Source organism: Malania oleifera, chromosome 2, assembly GCF_029873635.1.
Source record: "Malania oleifera isolate guangnan ecotype guangnan chromosome 2, ASM2987363v1, whole genome shotgun sequence".
NCBI lineage: Eukaryota > Viridiplantae > Streptophyta > Magnoliopsida > Santalales > Ximeniaceae > Malania > Malania oleifera.
Genome location: NC_080418.1, coordinates 145,451,020 through 145,473,326, shown reverse-complemented (window position 1 = coordinate 145,473,326; position 22,307 = coordinate 145,451,020). Strand labels below are relative to the sequence as shown.

Genomic DNA, 22,307 nt, shown 5'->3' with positions numbered 1-22,307 from the left:
TTTTTAGCTCTTTGTCACAAAATTGAAAATCATAATTTTTTTGGATTAAATTATTCATTTTATACATTTTAAAATCAAAATCAAATGATCATATAAATTGAAATATAGTTAAAAAAAACTGTGCACAAATTTTTAAAAATAATAATAAAGTCAATTACAAAATGCTTTTACTATTTTTCAATAATCATATCTGATAAAAAAATTCTTATAAAGTAAAATTTGAAAGTAGAACAATTGAGTAAAATAATTATAATAAAATTTATTGACTATAGTAATTTTTAATATGTATTCTTTGTAATTTTATTATTTTAATTAATTTTTATAATATTTTAATTTAAAATAAAAATAACTATTTTTAATTAAAAATTTAATTTATATTAATTTTATAAATATTAACTATTTATTTTTTATTATTAATTTCTATTTCTAGTTTTTAATTTTCGTTGCTCTCATTTTTTATCGTTCTTTTATAATCTAACAAATTCACTGGAGAAAAAACTATTTGAGAATAGTATTATAGATAACGCTGCGGAGCATTCAGACATTTTCCTGGTTAATGTTAAGCATCACTCGCATTCTTACACGCACCCTGCTTCCGAACATACCCCCACAAGCTCCACGCGTCGTCAGCACAGGACGAGTGGTGCCTCGGCGAAACAGGTAGCACTCTCTCTCTCTCTCTCTCGCTCGCTCTCTCGTGATCGCGCTTCCCAGTGAAACCCTAGATCCCAAGACCAGGGACTAGTCACTTGTTTTTGCAGCCGAGCTCAATTAAGGCTTTGGGATTACCTTGGAGGCTATCACAGGTACATATTTCGTCGGTTTCGGCTCATCTTTGATTTATCGTTGTTTGAATTAAAGAAATCGGTGCTTTTATGAGTATTTGGAGTTTGTGCCAGTTGACGGTAGGATGAGAAAAGTGATAATCAAGATTTTTTTCGCTGGTTTCGTTTATCTTTGGTTTATCATTGTTTGAAATTAGAGAAATGGGTGCATTTGTGAGGGTTTTGAGGGTGTGCCGGGTGATGCCAGACCGGGAAAAGTGCTAATTAAGAATTTCGTTTTAGTTGGTTTCGGCTTATCTTTGAGTTTTATCATTGTTTGAATTGGAAATCAGTGCATCTCTGAGGGTTTGGAGGTTGTGCCAATTGAGGGCAGAATGAGAAAGCACTAATCAAGATATTTTTAAAAATAATGATCAGTCACAGGAGCTAAAACTGTTCAGGAAATCCAACCGTGGGAAGGTCAAGAAAGAGGGTGAATTTTTAAAGTTGTTGTGGAAACTTAAAAAATTGATGGCATTCAACATAATTATGCCCCATATGGAAGGAATGAGTGAAATATGGATAGTGTCAATCTGGAGAACCTCAAATGGTTGCAGCAAAGTTGGGAGATTGTAAAATTGCCTAGAATTAAGATTAAAACAACTTTAATAATGTTATGAACCTGGGAATTTTTGGTTGCTACCTTCATTAGTTTTATTTATTTATTTTTAATGGTGTAGAAGGGTTGTGTTTTTGCTCTCAAGATACTCTAACTGGGATTCTGAGTTAATTTAGTTTTTAGTGAATGATCTCCATGTCAATCGCTGTTGAAGAGCAAAATAAGGCAAAATTATAGCTCATTTGGTGAATGACTATAGATAATGTTGAGAGTTTATGTGAAATTTTGGACTTGGAACTGTACTTTAGAGCATGTTTGGTTGGGCAGAAATGGAAAAAAGAGAAAAGAAACTAATAATAGAGGAGAAAGAGAAGAGAAAATTGTTCCTCTTGTATGTTTGGTTCAATAGGAGGGAAATGGAAAGAAATATATTTTTCTCCATGGGAAAGAAAAGGAAAGAAACTATGTATAGTCATCTTACAATATTGCCCTTTTAAGAAAAGTTCAGGATAACAATGCTCTGGCATTATTAAAATAAAAGTTTTTTTTAAAAAAAAAAATTAAAAGAAATATAATAATTGTTTTAGATTAATGTAATTGCACTAAATCCCACTAAATGCAGAAGAAACATATGCACGTTAAGCTCCATGATGGCAGCATTTTCATTGACCATATTTTTTAAAAGAAATTATCAGATTAGCCCTATAAAAAAAAAAAAAAAAAACGTAGATAAGGTTTGTGATTTTAGGAATTTTGTTAAGGGGCATAATTGTCTTTTTTGAAAATTTATAAGTTGTTTCCTCTTTTTTTCTCTCTAAATCTCTTTAATTTGGGAAGGGAAGAAAGTGGGCATTTCTCTCCCGTTCTTCCTCTCCACTTCTCTCCATTTTTTTTCTTGTTTTTCCTCTTCTTCCCTCTTTACGTAAACCAAACAGAATAAGTGGAGAGAAACTATTTCTTTTTTCTTTGCTTTTGTCCACTTCTCCCCAACCAAACTCACCTTTAGGGTGCATTAGGCCATAAAGGGTGCGTTTGGCTTTGTGTCTTGGTTAGGCTAGACTATGCTAAAGGAGGGTTTAGCCCATATACGTGGTGTAGAGCACTAGATCCCCTTTCTTAGGAGCCACTAGGCAGCCTTGGCTAAGAGTCACGAGTCAAGCTTGTTTAGGGCATTATGATTGCCTGTGAGCGCTTGTCATGTGTACATGGGATGAGTAGCCATCATGTAAATAGTAATGTAAGTTTCATTCTTTGAGTAGGATAATGCCTTTAGTGTAAAATGGGAGTATGACTCCTCAATTAGTTTTATGTTTCCTAGTGTTAGAGTTAGAATAACATAAAAAGCTCTTTAGGTGAGGGTGAGTGTTCATTAGTCATTGCGAAACTAACTAGATTTTTTAATTATGTTTAACTTATTTGCCTCCTTCGTTAAGCACACATTGCCTACAATGTCAATAATGAATTGCGTTGCTTTAAAGTTTATCAAGACTCTTGTCTACTTGCATACTTTTTTACTGCTTCCGCCTAAATTTGTATTTGATGGTTGAGAATTTGTTCATGAGGTGAAACTATGGTATGCTTGGTTGACTAGTTAAGGAAGAGTGCTATAACTAGTGCTACATGATCCTTTACAAGGTATGGAGTGTTCGGTTCGTGACAATGGTATCAGAGCTTGGTTAATTGCTTTGTGATTTCGATTGTCTTCATATTGTGGGATTGGGTGAAATAAGAAACCATGCCAACCAATACGAGAGAATTGAGGCGCTAGAGGCGCAAGCTTAGATAGTGAGCCGTGTGGCCGTGGAGATGAGCAAATTTGTTGTGTGTACTGATGCATTGGAGGGATCACAAAAACATCAACATGGTTCTATTGTGGAAATGTCAGAGGACTTTTGTTCTATGGTTGAAGCTTTGACGATTTAGATAGGGGATCTTCATGTCAAGATGAACCTTATGGTTTGTGCTGTTGAGAGGTCTTATCCCACAGTGGTAGAGTATGGAAAAATGAGGTTGTCAGATCCTAGAATATGGGGGTGTCTATGATGTTAAGTAATTGGAGAACTTCTTATTTGACATAGAACAATTTTTTTGTGTGTGAGGACCGTCGAGGTGGAAGTATCCATTGGACAACATACTTAAGCAATGATGCTAAGTTGTGGTGGCGTACCAGTATGATGAGAAACATAAAGGTTGATGTGTTTTTAATAATTGGGTAGACTTAAAGAGAGAGCTTAAAGCCCAATTCTTCATTGAAAATGTTGAGTACGATTTTTGGTGCGAACTATGAGATCTTAAGCACACTAGTATTGTCAGGGAGTATGTGAAACAAGTCTTTGCTTTGATGTGGGATATTTGTGGTATGTTAGAAAAAGACAAAACTTTTCTATTTCTTTGAGCAATTGAATCGTGGGCAATGGTAGAATTTCATCGACAAAGAGTTCAAGACTTGCTTGCTGCATAGACTGTTGTAGAACACTTGATTGACTACATTGAAGTGAGTTCCACCATGTCTAAAGAGAATGGCATGTTGGGCCGAAATAGTTGAAAGTCTTTCAATAGGAGCAAACCCAAAAGTAGGACAGCTGACACCAAGACATCAACTTCAAAGGAAGTTTCATCATCTCCATCATGCAACACAATCAATGTTAAGGGTGCGTCGGCATACTTCTTATGTCGAGGACCTCACAAAGTTGCTACTCTTACTAGTTGTTGCTCAATCCTTTGCTTGCTTCCATTATGGAGGGGGCAAAAGGACAAGATGAGGATGAGGAGGAAACCCCAAGGATTGGTGCAATGTGGTTACTTAATGTGTTGGAGAGGGAAGACATAAGAAACAAAAGTTTTTTAAACTAAAGGGCTAATGCTTGTGGATCTGTGGATCAATGGGAAGAGCACTCGTGCTATGTTGGATATGAGTCTACCCATAACTTCGTCTCAAAGGTGGAAGGGCAAAGACTCAACTTCAACTTGGAGAAGGATTCAAGATGCATGAAAGTGCTTAACTCTACATCTCAAGCAACTTTGGGAGTAGCACAACTAGTGGCTGTGAAGCTTTGATAAAGCACGAGACATATGATACTTAGAATGGAATTCTTGAAGGAGGCTAAAGCGGTATGGGTTCCATTTGCTAGTTCCCTTTGTTTGATGGGAATCACTCTTGCATGGTGTAAGCCGTTGCAAAGAAAGGGGAGGAGTTAGGAGAAATTCCTCTCAGCCATAAGGGTAGCCCAATGCACAAAGCTCATGCTTATGTGGGGTCTAGGAAGGGGCAGACCATGATGAATTTATAGTATGTAGCCTTACCTTGCATTTTTGTAAGAGGTTGTTTCCATGCTTTAAACCCGTGACCTCTCAATCATGCAACTCAAAAAGAGATTGAGAAGGGGTGAGCAGATGTATCTTGCCACAATGGTGGTGGGAGAAGTAGTAGCCAAGTGTGGTGCCTACCGCTATCCAAGATGTGTTGGATGAATACAAAGTTGTGAGGTCCTATAAGCTATCAACACAATTTGCCTCCATGACAATTTGTGGAGCATGAAAACGAGTTGTTACTAAGGGTGAAGCCTTCTACTAAAGGGCCATACTGTATGGTACCTCCTTCGGGTTAATGAATGTGCCAATGACCTTTTGCACACTTATGAACTAGATGTTTCATGACTACCTTGACAAGTTTGTCATGGTTTACCTTGACGACATAGTTGTTTACAATTCTACCTTAAAAAAACATGAAAGGCATTTACAGAGTGTTCAACAGGCTACAGGAGAACAACTTCTATATAAAGAAAGAGAAGTGCTCTTTTGCTTAGAGGAGCGTGAAATTCCTTGTTCATTGGTTGAACAAGGTTGTATCCAAATTGGTATAGAGAAGGTGAGAGCTATTTAAGATTGGAAGATATCGATGACAACAAGGGAGCTTCATTTTTCTTAGACTTACGAACTATTATTGAAAGTTCGTGGAAGGGTACTTGAGATAACTACCACATTGATAGAACTGCTGAAGAAAGGTTAATGGGTAGAACTGGACGGAGCGGTGCAAGGGAGTGTTTCACAATTTGAAGGAAGCCTTGATGTGAGATACGGTACTTGCTCTTCCAAACATCATGAAGTCCCCTTCAAGGTATACACATATGTATTAGATTATGCCCTTGGTGGAGTCTTGTTATTGGATGGGTGTTACATACGAGAGTCGTAAGCTTAGTGAAGCTGAGCGGAAGTACACAACTTAAGAGAAGGAGATACTAGCGGTGATACATTGTTTTTGTGCATAACACCGCGGTATTACCTGCTTGGTTGAAGTTCATAGTGAAAACAAATAACCTTAGCTGTCATTCATTTCTTTATAGCCTATGTTATTCCCTGACCAGGCTCATTGGCAAGAATTTTTGGCGGAGTTTGATTTCTCATTCAAGCACAAGGTTGTGCGGATGAACTGAATCTTAGATGCACTAAGCAGGAAGGATGAGCTTGCGGTCTTACAACTAGTAACACACTTGATGATAAGTAAGGGTAGCACAACAAATTGCGGGAGTGCATTAAGGTAAACCTTGTGAAAGATCTAGTTGCCAAAAACCTCATGAATTTGATGGAAGAAGGCAGAGCATGCTAGTTTTGGATGAAGGATGGATTACTGTTGGCACATGTTAAACTAGCTCTTTGTGCCTTGAGTGGAGACTTGAGGAAGACATTGTTAAGAAAGTGTCATAACACCATGTGGGCAGGTCATCTAAGATGGCATTGCACTTTGGCTTTGTTGAAGTAAAGGTACTATAGCCACACATGCGTGATGAGGTGGTTGAGTATACTCGAACTTGTCTTACTCGTCAGCAGGACAAAGTCATGTAGAAGAAGATTACAAGGTTGTAAGGCTGTTAGATTCTCTTCAATACCAATGCTATTGTGGGAGAGTGTCTCACTTAACTTCATCACGAGTTGGTGTGGAGTTGGGGACATTGGGTCTATACTTGTGGTTATAGATGTAGGTTTTTGAAGTACAATACCTTAAGGCATGTACGAAAGTACTATTTGACAAAGGAGATGACCCACCAATTTTTCAAACACATAGTGAAGTATTGGGGTGTTCCTCAAGATATCATTAGTGATCGAGACACAAGATTACAAGGAACTTGTTGATGTAACTTTTCAAAATATTTGATTCACAATTTGATGTCTCTTTGAGTTACCACTTGCAAATAGACGAACTGACGAGGAGATTCAACGGGCTACTAGAGGGGTACTTGCACTGTTTTGTCACGGCCAACCAGAAGAATTGAGTGCAGCTACTTGACGTGGCTGACTCAATTCTATTACATCGCCTTAAAGAGCTTAACAACCGACAAGAGTTCTTTTGACCTTGTAATAGACATTCTTACCTCACACAATGGACATGTCTATAAAGAAAAGAGTCCTAGAACATACATCTTCTCCAAAGAATGGAGACAAAATGAAGAGATTGCTCAAGCGTACTTGGATAAAGCTTCCAAGTGGATGAAGATGTGGGCAGAACAAGGGAGAAGACTGTTGCACTTTAATGTGGGTGATTTGGTGCTTATTATGCTCCATCAAGGATAGATAAACTCACGACAAGGTTGATACAGGAGACTACTTCACAAGGACTGCTGTCCATCTTGGTTGAAGTCGGAAGGGCCTCTTACAAGGTTAATCCTTTGGCTTGGATGAAGGTGCATCCCATACTTTATATTAGCTGCCTCAAGCTATTTGTTGTCTACACTGATGATCCTAGAAGAAGTAAGTTAACGAGAGCACCTATGAAGACATTGCAACTTGATAGAACAACAACAACAAGAAGAAGCCTTAAGTCCCATTAGGTGGGATCAACTACCTCATTTCAAGTTTTTTTTAGGCCTACCCTTACCCCTTTTCATGCTAGAAACAATAACTAACTCACTCCTTCTCACAGGTGGTGTACTAGGCCTTTGTTTCAAATGCCCCCAAACCATCTAAGTCGTTCTTCCCTTATCTAGTCTTCGACCGGTGCTATGCCTAAATTATTGAGTATATGCTCATTTCTTAGTTTATCTTTTAATATTATCCTAGTCATCCACCTTAACAAGAGAAGTTGAAATCATCCTTACAAAAAAAGAGTTCAAATCATCACGGAAGAAGCGGTATGGGTTCTTAGTGAAGTGGAAAGGCCTTGGAGATGATGAAAATAGTTGCATGTTAGCGGAAGACATGCAACTGTTTTGTGGACAAAGTTGAATAGTACTTAGCGTCAAAGTCTATGAGGACATTGACTGTATAAGTGGAAGAATGCCATCAGCCAAGCTTGTTTAGAGCATTATGCTTGCCTGTGATCGCTTGTCTTGTGTGCATAGGATGAGTAACTATTAGACCCTTTAGTACCTTGACATTGCCAAGTCACAAGGCGTGGGCAACTCATGTGCCAAGGTAGTAACTTAAGATGACCTGTCATGGTTGTCTTGACATTCAATTGTTGGTTAGACTATGTTGCTAGAGAGGGAGCACGTAGATGCTAAGTTGCCTACTCGACATGGTTAGGGATGGACATGGTTGGTGCCATGATCCTTGACAAAGTTGCTTACCGTGGCTGGTTTCGGTTGACATGGTCAGACAGTTTACTTGGGTATGTCAAGTGCCTCATTGACATATAGGCTAGGACTTGCAATAAGTCATGGTTGCAAGTCATGGTTAAGGGGAAGTCATGCTTGACACAAAGTGTTGACAGGTGGGCAGCATGCAGCCCATCCAATGTCAAATATTTGCAGTGTTGAAATGCAGACCAAGCAGGACAGTTGGTAGTTTCTCCTTGTAAGGCTGGCAGATAGGCATGGCTGGTGGTTTAAATTCGTGGATTGACATCTGGGCATGTTTTTAGGCACTTATTTGTAAGCATAACTTGTTTTAGCCTTGTTGGCAAATAATGGTTGCGTCTAGCACAGCCTAGGCAGTAGGGGTTGTCAACTGCAGAGTCTAGGCAGTTGGGCAAAGGGAGATCAGTGGATGGGGACTGTACTGATGGTGGTCGTGTGATGAAAAAAGTTCAAAAAGTGAAGGATTTTGAAGGGCTGATGGTTGGAGATGTTTGCGTGTGTGGGTCCCTCGGTGGTTGTGCAGCAACAAAATTTTAGGGGAAGGGGTTTCAAGGGGTGAAACAGATGGTTCTGGAGGTGTCTTGAAAATATTCTAGGAAGGGGTGTTTGAAAATTGAGGACAGGGCTGTAATTTCTGGAATAAGATGAACAGGGCTTCAGGTTTCTGGAATTTTCTTGCAATTTCTAAAGTTATTTGTTGGAGCTATGTGGTTCGAAGTAAGGTTGGAAATAATTGGAAGTCATTTGCATTGGTTTTGATGTAAGACAGCAAGTTGGAATTCAGAAACAGAGAGAGAAACTGAACAGGAGTTCTGGAATTCAGAAACAGAGAGAGGAATGGCAGAGAATTAAGGGAAAGAAACATAGAAGATAGAAGAAAGAGGAGGAGGAAGAATAAGGGAAAAGGAAGAGAAGTAGCAACAGATTAGACAGAAATTAGAAGACAGCAGAGAGTTAAGAGACAGAACAGAGAAAAACACAAGGAAGAGGAGGAAGAAGAGGGGAGGAAGAAAGAAGACAATAGGAGAAGAGGGAGGGGAAAATGGGTGGATTGAAATGGATGAGTGGAAATCAAATTTGGGCTCTGATGCAGGGGCAGCATCAAGGATCTGCAGCTATAGGAGAGATTAGAAGAAATTAAAGAGGAAGAAGGGGAAGAGAGGAGAAAGGAGATACAAAGGGGAAACTGATGTTCACATCAATTCCAATTCAACAACAACTAGGTACAACATTGCTTTCACATACTGTTTGTGAGAAATCCTCTTCACATGAAATTACACATTTACCCCTAAAACTACATTACATTACATACTCCTAGAAATCACAAATACTAGAAAGTACAGACAAGCCCCCAAATACACATAATACTATACTAATTAAAGTAAAAACATTATAGACCACTAACTAAACCCAACAATCCTTTGATCCAATTCTTCTTAGTTATTCTCCAACAAAGATCTTCCCAAGGTCTTGCTTCTTGTCCCACGTCAATGGAACACAATAGTTTTCTCATGATCTTTTCTATAAATTTTCAACATATTTCATTGTGCTAGGCTGTGCAAACTAGACATGTGTTTGTCGTGCCCATCGACATTTATTTTCTAGTAAATTTACATTGTCACCTAAATCTGATAATAATTATGACAGTTTGCATGTTTGTTATTATTATCATCATTTGCATCTGTAGCATCATTATCACAACATGTTTGTATTAATATTGTGCAATTATTATAGGGACTTGACGATTGACACTTGGAGTGTAGATTGTTGTTTGTTCGGCTTGGCAATTGTTCTAGTCTTAAACTTGGACCCCTTTCCATTATTTTTTTACATGCAGGCTTGCAGAAAAGTTGAACCAAGCCAATGTTGTTATATTTGTCCTTGGTTTGGTTAGACCATATCAAGTTGGTGATAATCCTAGAAATTCGTCCAAGTTCAGTTCCCTTTATTTGTTAAGTTGTGTGATCATTATTCTTTGTTTGGTTAGATTATATCAGTCTCAGCTTATGAGACCATTGTTCTTCAATGGTATTCATATTATGAGAGATGGGGACTTCTTATAGCTGTAACTACTTTATAAGTACTTAAGATATTAGAATAATGGTCATCATTTTGAAAATCCTGGTCCACTAACTTAATACAAAGGTCAAAGAATCTTTAACTTTAGCTGGAACAAGCCAAGGAAAATCCCCTCAATTGCTAAAATTATTTTAAGGTACCCTATTTTTAATGTTAAATATGAATTCCTATCAAATCCAATGGGTAGAGCCTCACTTCACTGATGAATTGGGTTTTTTTTTTTTATAAAGAAAAAATGAGGTTGGGTTGGGTGTGGGTGCATATTGTAGAATATGAAGTGGGTGCATGCTAGGTGTGGGTTAGCATGTTCAGGCTGCAAAATCGACACGTTCTACTGTTTAAGTGTGGGCATGGTTTGGTTAACCAAACCATTACCCTCTAATCGTTAATCGAACCGAAGTTTTAGTTCGCTAGAAAATGCGAACCAAAACTGAACCATTTAAAGCAGTTAACCGAAATTCGGTTAACTGGTTTTTAGACTAATATCCATTGGTTAACCAAACCAAACCATTAAGCATAATTTAAAATTTTAAAGTCACTACAAATAATATTTTTCTTTCATAATAATCAATATATAAATTTAAAATATTCAAAATAAAAATTTGGGCATGAATATTTGATCAATACATTTTTTTTTAAATTAGTAAAATTTTATATAATATTATATATAATATGTATTTTTAAAATATATTTATATTGGTTTAGTTTGGTTTGGTTAATTGTTGTTATTGAAGGGACCGAATCGAAACTGAACCGATAGCCAAAAAATAAAAAATTTTGAACCGAAACCGAACTGGAAAAATGGTTAACCAATTTTTTGGTTTGGTTTGGGTTGTTTTTTTTTTTTTTCCGGTTTTTCTTGCGCTCCCCTACTACTATTATTTTTTTTGAATCTTCATTGTTGTATAAATATGAATATACCTTTCTATGTAATGTCAAATTAAAATTTTCCTTTCTATAGAGAATGAGTAGCAACTTGGGTTCCCTTTTCTTGAGGTGTGAGCAAGTCCTTAAATTCATGTTTGTTAGACACCATTGGTCCAGCATATATCAAGGTGCAGGCTGCCTCCTCCTCGTCCTCCTCCTCTGCCTCTGATAAGTGCAGGCTGCCTCCTCCTCGTCCTCCTCCTCTGCCTCTGATAAGATCCTAAGGTATTATGATAGAGAAATTGGAGAATTTGAAAGAAAGGAAAATAGAAAGCTAAAACAGGGTGATCACTTTGAAGGGATTTGCTTCCAAATTAGCCAAAGGCTATGAATTATGTTATTGTTTGAATGAAAAAGCCTTGGTAGGATTGCATACATATAGGGTAGGGAACCTTATTCCTATTAGGAATGTAAAATATCCCAATCCAAGTCCTTAATAGACCCAATCCTAATTTTGTTTTTTTTGGAAATCCTAGCACATTAAATAAAAATCCCAGCATTAAATAGAATCCTAACAATGAATGGAATCCGAATTGATTTGAGAATCATAACACATTAATTAAAAATCTTAATTGATTTGGGAATTATAAAATTAAATAAAAATCCCAATTGATTTGGGGATCCCAACACATTAATTAGAAATCCCAATTGATTTGGGAATCCTATCATTTTCTCTTTCAAATTAGAACTCCAGGAAGCTTTCCTCCAAGGATTGATAAGTTTCTCAAGTTGCATCTTCAACTGGTAAGTGAGACCAATGAACTAAAACTTCTGTAATGTCTTGACTTCTATGTTTAACCACTTATCGATCTAGAATTGTTTGTGATTGCACTTGAACCTCACCAGTATGTGTAATATAAGACAAATGGCACTGCACAGTAACTCGCTCGTCTAACTTCTTTTTTAGGCAAGGGACATGAAAAAACTGGATGCACCTTAGAACTCGTTGGTAAGTCAAGATGATAAGCAACAGGTTCTATACATTCCAAGATCTTATAAGGCTCATAGAACCAAGGAGACAACTTCATTGAAGAATGAACAATAGATATCTGTCTATAAGGCTGCAGCTTGAGAAATATTGAATCTCCCATTGAGAATTCCCTTTCACCATGGTGCTTGTTAGCTGTCTATTTAAAACGAGCTTGTGCTGCAATAAGATTTTTCTTGTGGAATTCAAGCACTTTGTCTCAATCATATAACTCCTAGTTAACTTGATCAATTTTGGATGATCTAGTTGAATACCTAGCAAGAGCACGAGGAGCATGATCATAAACAATTTGAATGGAGTCAGCTGGATGGAGGAATGATAAGTGGTATTGTAACACCTTTCAACCCTTAGAAGCCATTGCACCCAACCCTTTGGTTTGTCGCTAGCAAAGCAATGAATTAAGTCTCCAAGAAGCTGTTAAGAACTTCAATTTTCCCATCTGATTGTGGATGATATGCAATGCTCATATTCAATTGTGTTGCATCAATTGCGTTCTTGCCAAACGGAAATGCTTCTTCCAAAAGTTGCTGGTAGAGACTTTGTGTCACAATCACGGACAATAGACTGAAGAATTCTATGCAACTTGACAATATTCTCAACAACAGTACGAGTAACACTTATAGCAGTATAAGGGTGAGTTATAACACAAAAATGAGCATATTTTGTGAGATGGTCCACAATAACAAAAATAGTAGATTTACCATAAGAAGATGGTAGTCCTTCAATGAAATCCATGGAGATATTACTCCAAGTTTCTTCTAGAATAGGAAGAAGTTGTAGAAGGCTTAGACTCCCCATGGTTTCCCCTTTTTGTTGTTGACAAACATTACATTCTGCCACAAATTTTTTGATTTCATCCTTCATTCCCTTCTAGTAATATTCCTGAGAAATGCGCTTATAAGTTCTAAGAAAACCAAAGTGACTTGTAGCTGGTGATGCGTGTAATTCTTATAGTATGGTTTGCCTGTGGGCTGAATTAGGCACTAATATAATCCTACCCTTATACAACAAGTTTAAAGAGTTCCAAAAGTAAATAATGACTAAAGTTGGCTCTTTTGTAGCTTTTGGATAATACTCTAGTCTCGGATTTTGATTCCATTCCTTCCTAATTTGTTCATGAGTTGTGCATGTAGGCACACAAATAGCTACAAGTTCAACTTGTTCAAGAAGTCATAAGAGTGCATCTACCACCACATTCTCTAACCCTTTCTTGTAAATAATCTCATAGTCATAGCCTAACAACTTAGTGACCACTTTTGTTGTTCCATGGAAGAGATTCGTTGCTCCAAAAAATATTTTAGGCTCTTGTGATTAGTTCGGATTTTGAAATGCTGACCAATTAAATACGAACTCCACTTTGTAATTGCATGTACAATGGCTAGCATCTCTTTATCATAAACAAACATGCTAAGGTGGGATGGAGAAATGACCTTATCAGTAAAAGCAATGGGGAATTGGTCTTCTTGTAAAACTATAGCAGTGCCATCTCCTGATGCATCAAACTCAATGATAAACGCCTTGTTGAAATTTGGCAATGCTAAAACTGGTGTGATGGACATTGCATGCTTAAGCTTGACAAGGGCTTATTTAGCTTCCTCTCTCCATTTGAATGCATCCTTTTTTAGTAGAGTTATTAGTAGAGCATTAATTTTTCTATAATACTTGACAAACTTGTAGTAATAACCAGTCAACCCCAAATATCCTTGTAGCATTTTGATTGCCTATGGAATAGTCTAGTCTGTCATCACTTGTATTTTAAAAGGGTCAAATAGAACACCTTCTTGGGAAACAATATGCCCAAGTATGGTCGAGCAAAGCTGCATTTAGATTTCTTGAAAAACAAATGATGCTCACAGAGAGTGATGAGTACAGTTTGCAAATGACATAAATGAGAACAAACTTACATAGGTAAGGTTGGTCGTTCACGAGACTTTGGAAGGTTGAAGGTGCATTGGTTAACCGAAAAGACATAATATAGAATTCATAATGACAATTGTAAGTTCTAAGCGTAATATTCTGAATGTCACTCTCATGTACTTGAATTTGGTGACAGCTTGATCTCAAGTCGAGTTTGGTGAATGTTTGGGCACCTCGCAACTCATCTAACAATTCATTCACAACATGGATAGGATATTTATCCTTCGCAATGTTCTTTTTCAATGCAAAGCTAGATATTCAACACCCGTCCACTAAGAGCCATCCTTCTTCACCAATAAGACAGGAGAAGAATATGGATAAACATTTGGTTGAATTATGCCAGCATCGATCATTTCTTTCACTATATTTTCTATTTCTTCTTTGTTAAAATAAGGATTGCAAAGATAGATGTTAGTAGGGACACTATCTGGCAATTGAGGAATGCCGTGATCTTGTGTTCGCTAATGTGGCAATCCCTATCTCTTCACAAATAAGTCAGGAAATTTTGTAATAAGTGATTCTAGCCTTTCATCGTGGCCAGATTGATGTTGTAACTCCTCTGGTGTCCGAAGTTGTATTAAGCAGCCATGTCACTCCTTTTTGAGGGGTTTCTTTATACGATGGCTTGAAATTGTAGTGACATTACCACAATGTTTGCTTTTAAGAGTTGCTCTCTTGCTGTTCACAACACCAATTTAGAAAAATTCCAAGCAATATCACCTAAAGTCCTTAACCATTCAATAGCCAAAATCACTTTATAGTCTTGTAGTGGAAACAAAAAGAAATCAACATACAACCCATGATTTTGCAGAGTAAGTTTAACCTTCAGACACTTGCTTTGACATGTCAAGATCCTTCCATCTACAACCTTTACATCAAACATTTCACATTGCTCTAGGGTAGGCTAGTTGTTTAGCAATTTTAGTGTCCATGAAATTGTTAGTGCTACCCGTTATAATTAAGATAGTAATTGGTTGGCATTTTAGGAAGCCACTAATTTTCACGGTTTGAGGATTAGCATACCTAACTAAAGCATGAATTGAAAAGGTGATAGATTTATCGTTATCATAAGATCCCATACTTTCTTGACTTGAATAAAGGGAGTCATTCTTAACCTCTTCGGGCTTCTCCACTAGTTCAATCATCAAGAGTTGTCCGTTTTTGCAACGGTGCCCTCTATGCCACTTCTAATCACAATGCTAGCATAAACCATTTGTCGTTTGCTCTTTAAGTTCCTCTCGAGTCAATTGTTTGGTAGTAGGATTGCAAGGAGTAGGTGGTGTGATAGATTGATTGTGTTGTTGAGATTCTGCTTGCTAATGGTCTTGTTGGAGTGACGTCTTTCTTCTCCCAACCTCTCTTCTCCTAACCATGCAAAGGAATTGCAGTGGTCTTAGTTTGTGGCCGACACACTTTGACCTCATGCCAAATGGCAGGTAGAAGACCTTTAATAAAAGTACGGATGAGTTGGCTTTCATTCCAACCTTTAGTCCAATTTGATAGTCGTTCAAATCGTGTATGGTACTCTAAGTTAGTGCTAGTTTGACATAGTTTGGAAAGCTTTCCGTCAATATCCTCATATTTAGTGGGCCCAAATCGGACAAGTAAATTAGTAACAAATTTTGCCCATGAAGACATTCCATAACAAGCTTTAAACCAGTCATACCATTGAATAGAATGGCCATCTAGACTGATAGCAACAATCTCAACTTTACATGTTTTTGGAGTGTAGTTAAAATTAAAGTATTTTTTTAGCCCTAGAAACCCAACTGATAGGGTCATCACTATCTTATCGAGGAAATTCCACCTTTATTCGAGAAGGACCATGATCATGCTCTCATTGGTAACCTCCTTTGCACACATACAAATTGCTCCATACGATTAACTAACGTGGAGACATCACCTCCTCTCTCTTTATGGGAAGATTTAATGAGTAGTTTAGAGAGCAATGCTTGGATCTTTGCAAATTGAGCCTTAAACATATTGCTAAATGCTAAGTTCAACCTTTAGCTTAGCTTCCATCTAGGATGCTATTGAATTTTCTAAGGCCATTGTGTGTAAGTGAAGATCAAGAATTCCAAGATCTTGCTTTTGTTCGGCGGGTTAACAACATCCACAAGAACGTCAGCTTTGATACCAAATGATAAGACCCTAGGGTTTTATTGTAGAGAAATTGGGGAAATTGAAAGGAAAATAGAAATAGAAAATAAGGTTTGATCACTTTGAGGGGATTTGCCTCCAAATTAGCCAAAGTCAATGAATTATGTTATTGCTTGAATGAAAAAGTCTTGTAGGGTTACATATATGTAGGTAGGGAACCTTGCTCCTATTAGTAATGTAGAATATCCCAGTTCAAGTCCTTAATGGACTGCATCCTAATTGATTTGAGAATCCTAACACATTAAATAAAAATCTCAACGGTAAATAGAACTCCAATTGATTTGAAAATCATAGAACATTAAATAGAAATCCTAATTGATTTGGGAATCATAACATTAAATATAAATTCAAATTGATTCAAATTGATTTGGAAATCCTAACAAATTAATTAGAAATTCCAATTGATTTGGTAATCCTAACATCCTCCTCCACATCTCTCTCTCTCTGTCAAACTCACGTTTATTTGTTTCACATTCTCCTCCTCCTCTCACTCTCCCTCTCACACTACCTCTCAGCCCCTTTGACTTTTTAAAAAATGTTTTTCCTAGTTATTTTTGAGGAAAATAGTGCCTTTTCAAAGCATTCTGGAAGCATGCAAGCGCATTATTTACTTAATGAATTATTTATTTGTTTGAAAATTTATCTTCTTTAAATTCAAACAGAATGGATTTTGGGCAGGTTTGGGAATTTAATAGACCTGGTGGTGTGATGTGACATATCACCTGTATAGGTTTGGGATAGAGAGGCATTGGGTGGATGTCCCCTTGGGTAAAGAGTGGGTGGGTTTTTGCCTGCTTCATATCCAGCTTGTTGACTTCTCTAGTAAGATATGGATAAACAAGTATTTGGCCTTTTAGGACGTGTTTGGTATTATTTTTTTTGTTTTTATTACTGTATCATGAAGAAATAGGCTACGACAACATACTTGAGCATAGCTAGTTTTCAGTTTTGGCAATAATTGAAAATCAATGTTGTGGCCGCCCACAACAGCATTTTGTATCCAGAATTGACCTTTGTAGATTTAATCATTTATTCTATATAAATTTTTTAATTAGAATTAAAATAGAATAACCAAGTGTATTTAAAATATAATTAAAATAAAGTACCTATGAAATTTCTAAAAATTGAAAAAAAAAAAAGACATATTTCGAAAAATTATTTTTGACCATTTTTCTATTGTTGTGCACAATGGGATTGTTCTTGTAGCACTAAAAATTGAGTTTGAAAATATAAATAAAAATAAGATAATTATAATTATTTTTGATTTTTACTATATATATTTTTTCTAATTGGTATTTTTTTTCATTTTTTATTATTTTGACATTTTTATTGTTATTTAATTCAATGACAAAAGCGACCATACGTTCGAGTAGGTTTTTAATTTGTTTTACTAATATTAACTAAATAGGTTGCTAGTTCTCTGTAATTTTTGTTTCTGGTTTCCAGTTTTCATTTCTGATTTTTTGTTTACATATTTTTTTACAGTGAAAAAATTGGTCCCTTAACTTGCCATAATAATGAATATATTCTGATTTTGATTTTTATTGCCTATTATTTGATATTTCTTTCTTGTTGTACTTGAAGCATGTTGTGAACGTGATATAAAGTACATGAATCAGTACTTGATACATTGCACAATTTGAGAACTGTGTTCTGGATGCTTTGGATAAAAATGTGTTGATGAGAGCTTGAATATGTCATCTGTCTTTATTGTTTTTAGTCATTTTTTGGCTGATATGTTGCTTAATATTTATGGGATTCCATCTCAGTGGGTTTTGACTGAACAAACCTCTAAATCAGTTAATATCTTTTGATCTCTATGGTCTAGATCCATGGACTTTGTGGAATTAGTACATGACCATATTTGATAGGTTTATATGGATTACCAATATCAATTTATGTTCACCTGAATAATTGACATTTGGTAGGTTTTGTTTAGAATAAAAGTGAATGAAATTACTGTTCTGTGATTATTTTAATTTTATTTGAACTTATCTTTGACTTCCTACCATTAACCATGCCACTTCTTATGTTCCTACAATTGGGACCACTAAATTCCAAGAAGCATATGTTTGCCAAGAGTCTCTCTGCTGGCTAATTAACTGGTTGCATAGCATATGTTTGCCAAGAGTCTCTGCTAGATAGTTAACTGGTTGCATTGACATATTCAGTTAATCTGCACGAACATTTTTCTTGAAATGGTTGCTCATATAAATGTACTTTAGAGAATCAGAATAAGGAATTGGAGGTTGTTATATGGTTCTAAATTGCTTCTTATATTGATTGTGATTCACAATTTTTTTCTTAAAAAAATATTCTAGGTATGCCTGTAATGGAATTGCTAAGGGTCAAGGAGAGTATATATATCGGATCATTATGAATGTCATTAGATGAAATGTGAGCAGACCTGGGAGGTGGATTGGATGGTGCATGTTTAGGGATCTGTGTTTATATACTACAGCATGGATTCTATTGTCATTATGGAAAATTCAGTATTAGAGCCTCGCGATGATATGGAATTTGAATCTCATGAGGCTGCCTATTCATTTTACAAAGAATATGCCAAATATATGGGGTTTGGAACTGCAAAATTGAGCAGTCGCCGTTCTAGAGCTTCAAAGGAATTTATTGATGCAAAATTTTCTTGCATAAGATATGGAAACAAGCAGCAGTCCGATGATGCCATTAATCCACGACCTTCTCCAAAGATAGGTTGCAAAGCAAGCATGCATGTGAAGAAAAGGCAAAATGGAAAATGGTATATATGTAGTTTTGTGAAGGAGCATAATCATGAACTTTTGCCAGCCCAGGCACATTTCTTTCGAAGCCACAGGGATATTGATCCACTTAAGAATGATGTCCGAATACGAAGGCGAAAGATCTTACCGGCAGTGTCCAAACAGTTTAGCGCATATCAAAATGTTGAATGTTTGGAGAGTTATTTGAGAAATCAGCATGATAGAGGACGAAGATTGGCTTTAGAGGCTGGAGATGCTCAATTGCTGCTTGAACTATTTATGCATATGCAGGAAGAGAATCCAAAATTCTTTTATGCTGTGGATTTAAATGAAGAGCATCGATTGAGAAATGTATTTTGGGTTGATGCAAAAGGCATGGATGATTATACTAACTTTGGTGATGTAGTCTCTTTCGACACTACATATTTCACCAACAAGTATAAAATACCACTGGTTCTATTTATTGGAGTGAATCATCATATTCAACCAATATTGCTTGGCTGTGCATTGATTGCAGATGAGACCTTGTATACTTTTGGGTGGTTAATGCAAACATGGCGAATATCGATGGGGGATCAGGCTCCAAGAGTGATACTGACTGACCAAAATAATGCCATCAAAGCAGCTGTTGCAGCAGTTTTTCCAGATACACGCCATTGTTTTTGTTTGTGGCATGTATTGGAAAAGATCTCTAGACAGCTTGATTATTTGAGTCTGTGGCATGACAGTTTTATGGAAAAATTTAATAAATGCATTTATAGTTCATGGTCAGTAGAACAATTTGAGAAGCGATGGTGGAAGTTACTTGACAGATTTACTCTAAGAGAGAATGAATGGTTTCAATCTTTGTATGAAGATCGTACACATTGGGCATCTGCATTTATGAGGGATGTATCTTTTGCAGGGTTGTCTACAAGTTCACGATCTGAAAGTTTAAACTCTTTATTCGACAAATATGTACATGGGGAAACTTCATTGAGAGAGTTTATAGAACAATACAAAGTAATTCTTGGGGATAGATATGAAGACGAAGCCAAAGCTAACTTTGATGCATGGCATGAAACACCTGAATTAAAATCTCCATCTCCTTTCGAGAAACAAATGTCATTAGTGTACACACATGAAATATTCAAGAAATTCCAAGTTGAGGTTTTGGGGGCAGCTGCTTGTCATCTTAGGAAAGAAAATGAAGATGATGCACCTATATTGTATACAGTCACAGATTTGGAAAGCAATCATAATTTCATGGTGGAATGGAATGAATCAAAATCAGATATTTATTGTTCATGCCACTCATTTGAATATAAAGGTTACCTCTGTAGACATGCTATTGTTGTTCTCCAAATGTCCGGTGTTTTCTGCATCCCATATAAATATATACTACAACGATGGACAAATGTTGCTACGAGCAGGCATGCCATTGGTGAAAGGTTGGATGAGTTGCAATCTAAGATCCGTCGTTACAATGATTTGTGTCGACGGGCCATAATATTGGGTGAAGAAGGATCTTTGTCTCAGGAGAGTTACAGTACTGCACTCTGTGCCATAAAAGATGCCTTGAAGCAATGTGCAAGTGTGAATAACTCTGCTGAAAATGATGTGAGACCAAATGTTGCAGTTCATGCCATTTGTGGCATTGAAGAAGAGAATCAAGGCAGCAGTACAATATCGAGAGAAAAAGGGCCTGAGCCTAATGTAAGTGGTGCAAATAAGGCTCCTAAAAGAGTGGAGGCTGGGAGGGATCAGACAAGTAATGAGAGTAATGCAAGCAAGAAGGGAAAGGTTGGTGATTTTGATGGTTGATTTTTCATTATTTCTCTCTGTTGAACTGTTCTGAATGGAAATTTACCCAATTTTCATGAATTATCAGGTAATGTTGGAGCGAGAAATTGCTAATGTTCCAACACGTGACGCCTTTCACGCAATGGTTGGTCGAATTCCCTTTACGCTATCTTGTTGATTGATTTACTTCCACTTCTTGTTTTAACTAATTAAACTATTTTCTTTCAATTTTATTGACATTTGTGGGGAAAATTTTAAATTCTGATTCACTGAAAAGAAATGGGAAATTTTTTTTATTTAACAACATTAAGCTTTGATATTTTGGGATGTTAAATTTGGTTTTGCTAATCATGCCAGTATTTGTTGGATCAATGGTTAAATTGCTGATCCAACACAAATGGCACTAGCTTAAAATATTTATTTTAGCCTGCAAAGAATATATGCAATAGATGTATTGGTTTGCCATAGTATGCTTGTGGATATTCAGAGTGTATTTGAATGCAATGAACTCTGCTTGTGGATATGCAGAGTGTATTTGAATGCTATGCTTAGTGCATATGAGTATATTTGAATGCTAATTCTTGCATGTGCCTGGGCGGGCTACTATTAAATTCACTGCTGCTTTATTCCTCCATACTTTTAATATCCAGATTGGATAGTTTACCAGTTTGAGTTAATGCAGCTCAAGCTCTTTGAATTATCATCCCAAAGAAATGTTCTATTTTATTAGGCACTATTACTAAGATAAGGGAAAAAGTATTATTTGACTCTAAATTAATGTCATAAGCAAAGAAGCTTTGATTATGAATCTGTTTAGATGAGCTTCAGGAAAAAAAAAAAAACTCTAAATTCAGGAAGTTTTATATTTTTAAAGCCAATCTTGGTGAGTGATATCTGTAACATTTTTGAGTGACTTTGATATAATTTAGTCACATAATTTACTTTGTAATACTAGCGGCATTGAATTTCTTGTTTTGTTAATGCCTTTTTTTTAAAAAAATTTTTTATAAGAGTTTTATTTGTGACAGTTTGTCATGCATTTCTCATGGCTTAGAATGCTTAGTTGCAAGTGCAAGTGGCACATATTTCTTCTTATATCTGTCTTGTTATGCTTGTGGCAGGAACTATCCAACATGAGGCCGCCCCTGTCACATAATGTGCTGCCACCGCATGCCATGTTGCCTACGCAGTTGCATAACATGGTGCCTACAGTGTTTCACAATGTTTCCTCTACACAGTTCCATAATTTGGCTTCTATGCAGTTGCCCGAGAAACACTTCCCGCGTTAGCTTTATTTATTTTTTTATTGTTTTTATCTTTTGTAAAGCTTGTGTGGACATAGACTGTTACAGGACTGTAGAAAGAGCAGGATCAATGGAACATTTTCTGCTTGGCTGGGGTGGAAAGATATTTGTCAAGCTGGGTCTGCTCCAGAGCATGAATGACATGACTCAAGTTTCTGCTTTTGGTTCCAATTTCCAATCTATAATCAGAAAAGATAAGCTTAAACTAATTGTTATTGCAAGGCTACGTTGGTTTTCTGCTTTGATTTCAGTTTGTGCCTTTGTTTTTCTAATACGTACACACACACACACATCTTACATTATTAACAGTTGATTTTGGGTTTGGGATTCATCAATTTTGAGTAGCATTTATCTGGCAGATCTGGAATCCTTCTCTCTTCTTGTACACGGTTGTTGAGTTGGCCATGTCAAATGGTGCATCTTTGGTGAGATTTGGGAAAGAAGAATCATGGTGAAA

The 22,307-nt window shown here is 36.5% G+C and overlaps 1 protein-coding gene across 1 annotated transcript; it reads left to right on the top strand.

The window, feature by feature from the left end:
* Window positions 1-515: 515 nt before the first annotated feature.
* Window positions 516-22,059, top strand: LOC131147889 (protein FAR1-RELATED SEQUENCE 4). The gene is made up of 4 exons (XM_058097528.1): window positions 516-806; window positions 18,348-20,546; window positions 20,635-20,691; window positions 21,668-22,059. The coding sequence occupies exons 2-4, from the start codon at window positions 18,489-18,491 to the stop codon at window positions 21,833-21,835; spliced, it is 2,283 nt and encodes a 760-aa protein (XP_057953511.1). The 5' UTR covers window positions 516-806; window positions 18,348-18,488; the 3' UTR covers window positions 21,836-22,059.
* The last annotated feature ends 248 nt before the right edge of the window (window positions 22,060-22,307 follow it).

What these genes read in the sequence shown, in the direction of transcription:
- LOC131147889 (XM_058097528.1), top strand. Translation starts at nt 18,489, where the DNA reads ATGGATTCTATTGTCATTATGGAAAATTCAGTATTAGAGCCTCGCGAT. An exon ending in ATGCAAGCAAGAAGGGAAAG is followed by an intron (nt 20,547 to 20,634) that starts GTTGGTGATTTT and finishes ATGAATTATCAG; the next exon opens with GTAATGTTGGAGCGAGAAAT. An exon ending in GTGACGCCTTTCACGCAATG is followed by an intron (nt 20,692 to 21,667) that starts GTTGGTCGAATT and finishes TGCTTGTGGCAG; the next exon opens with GAACTATCCAACATGAGGCC.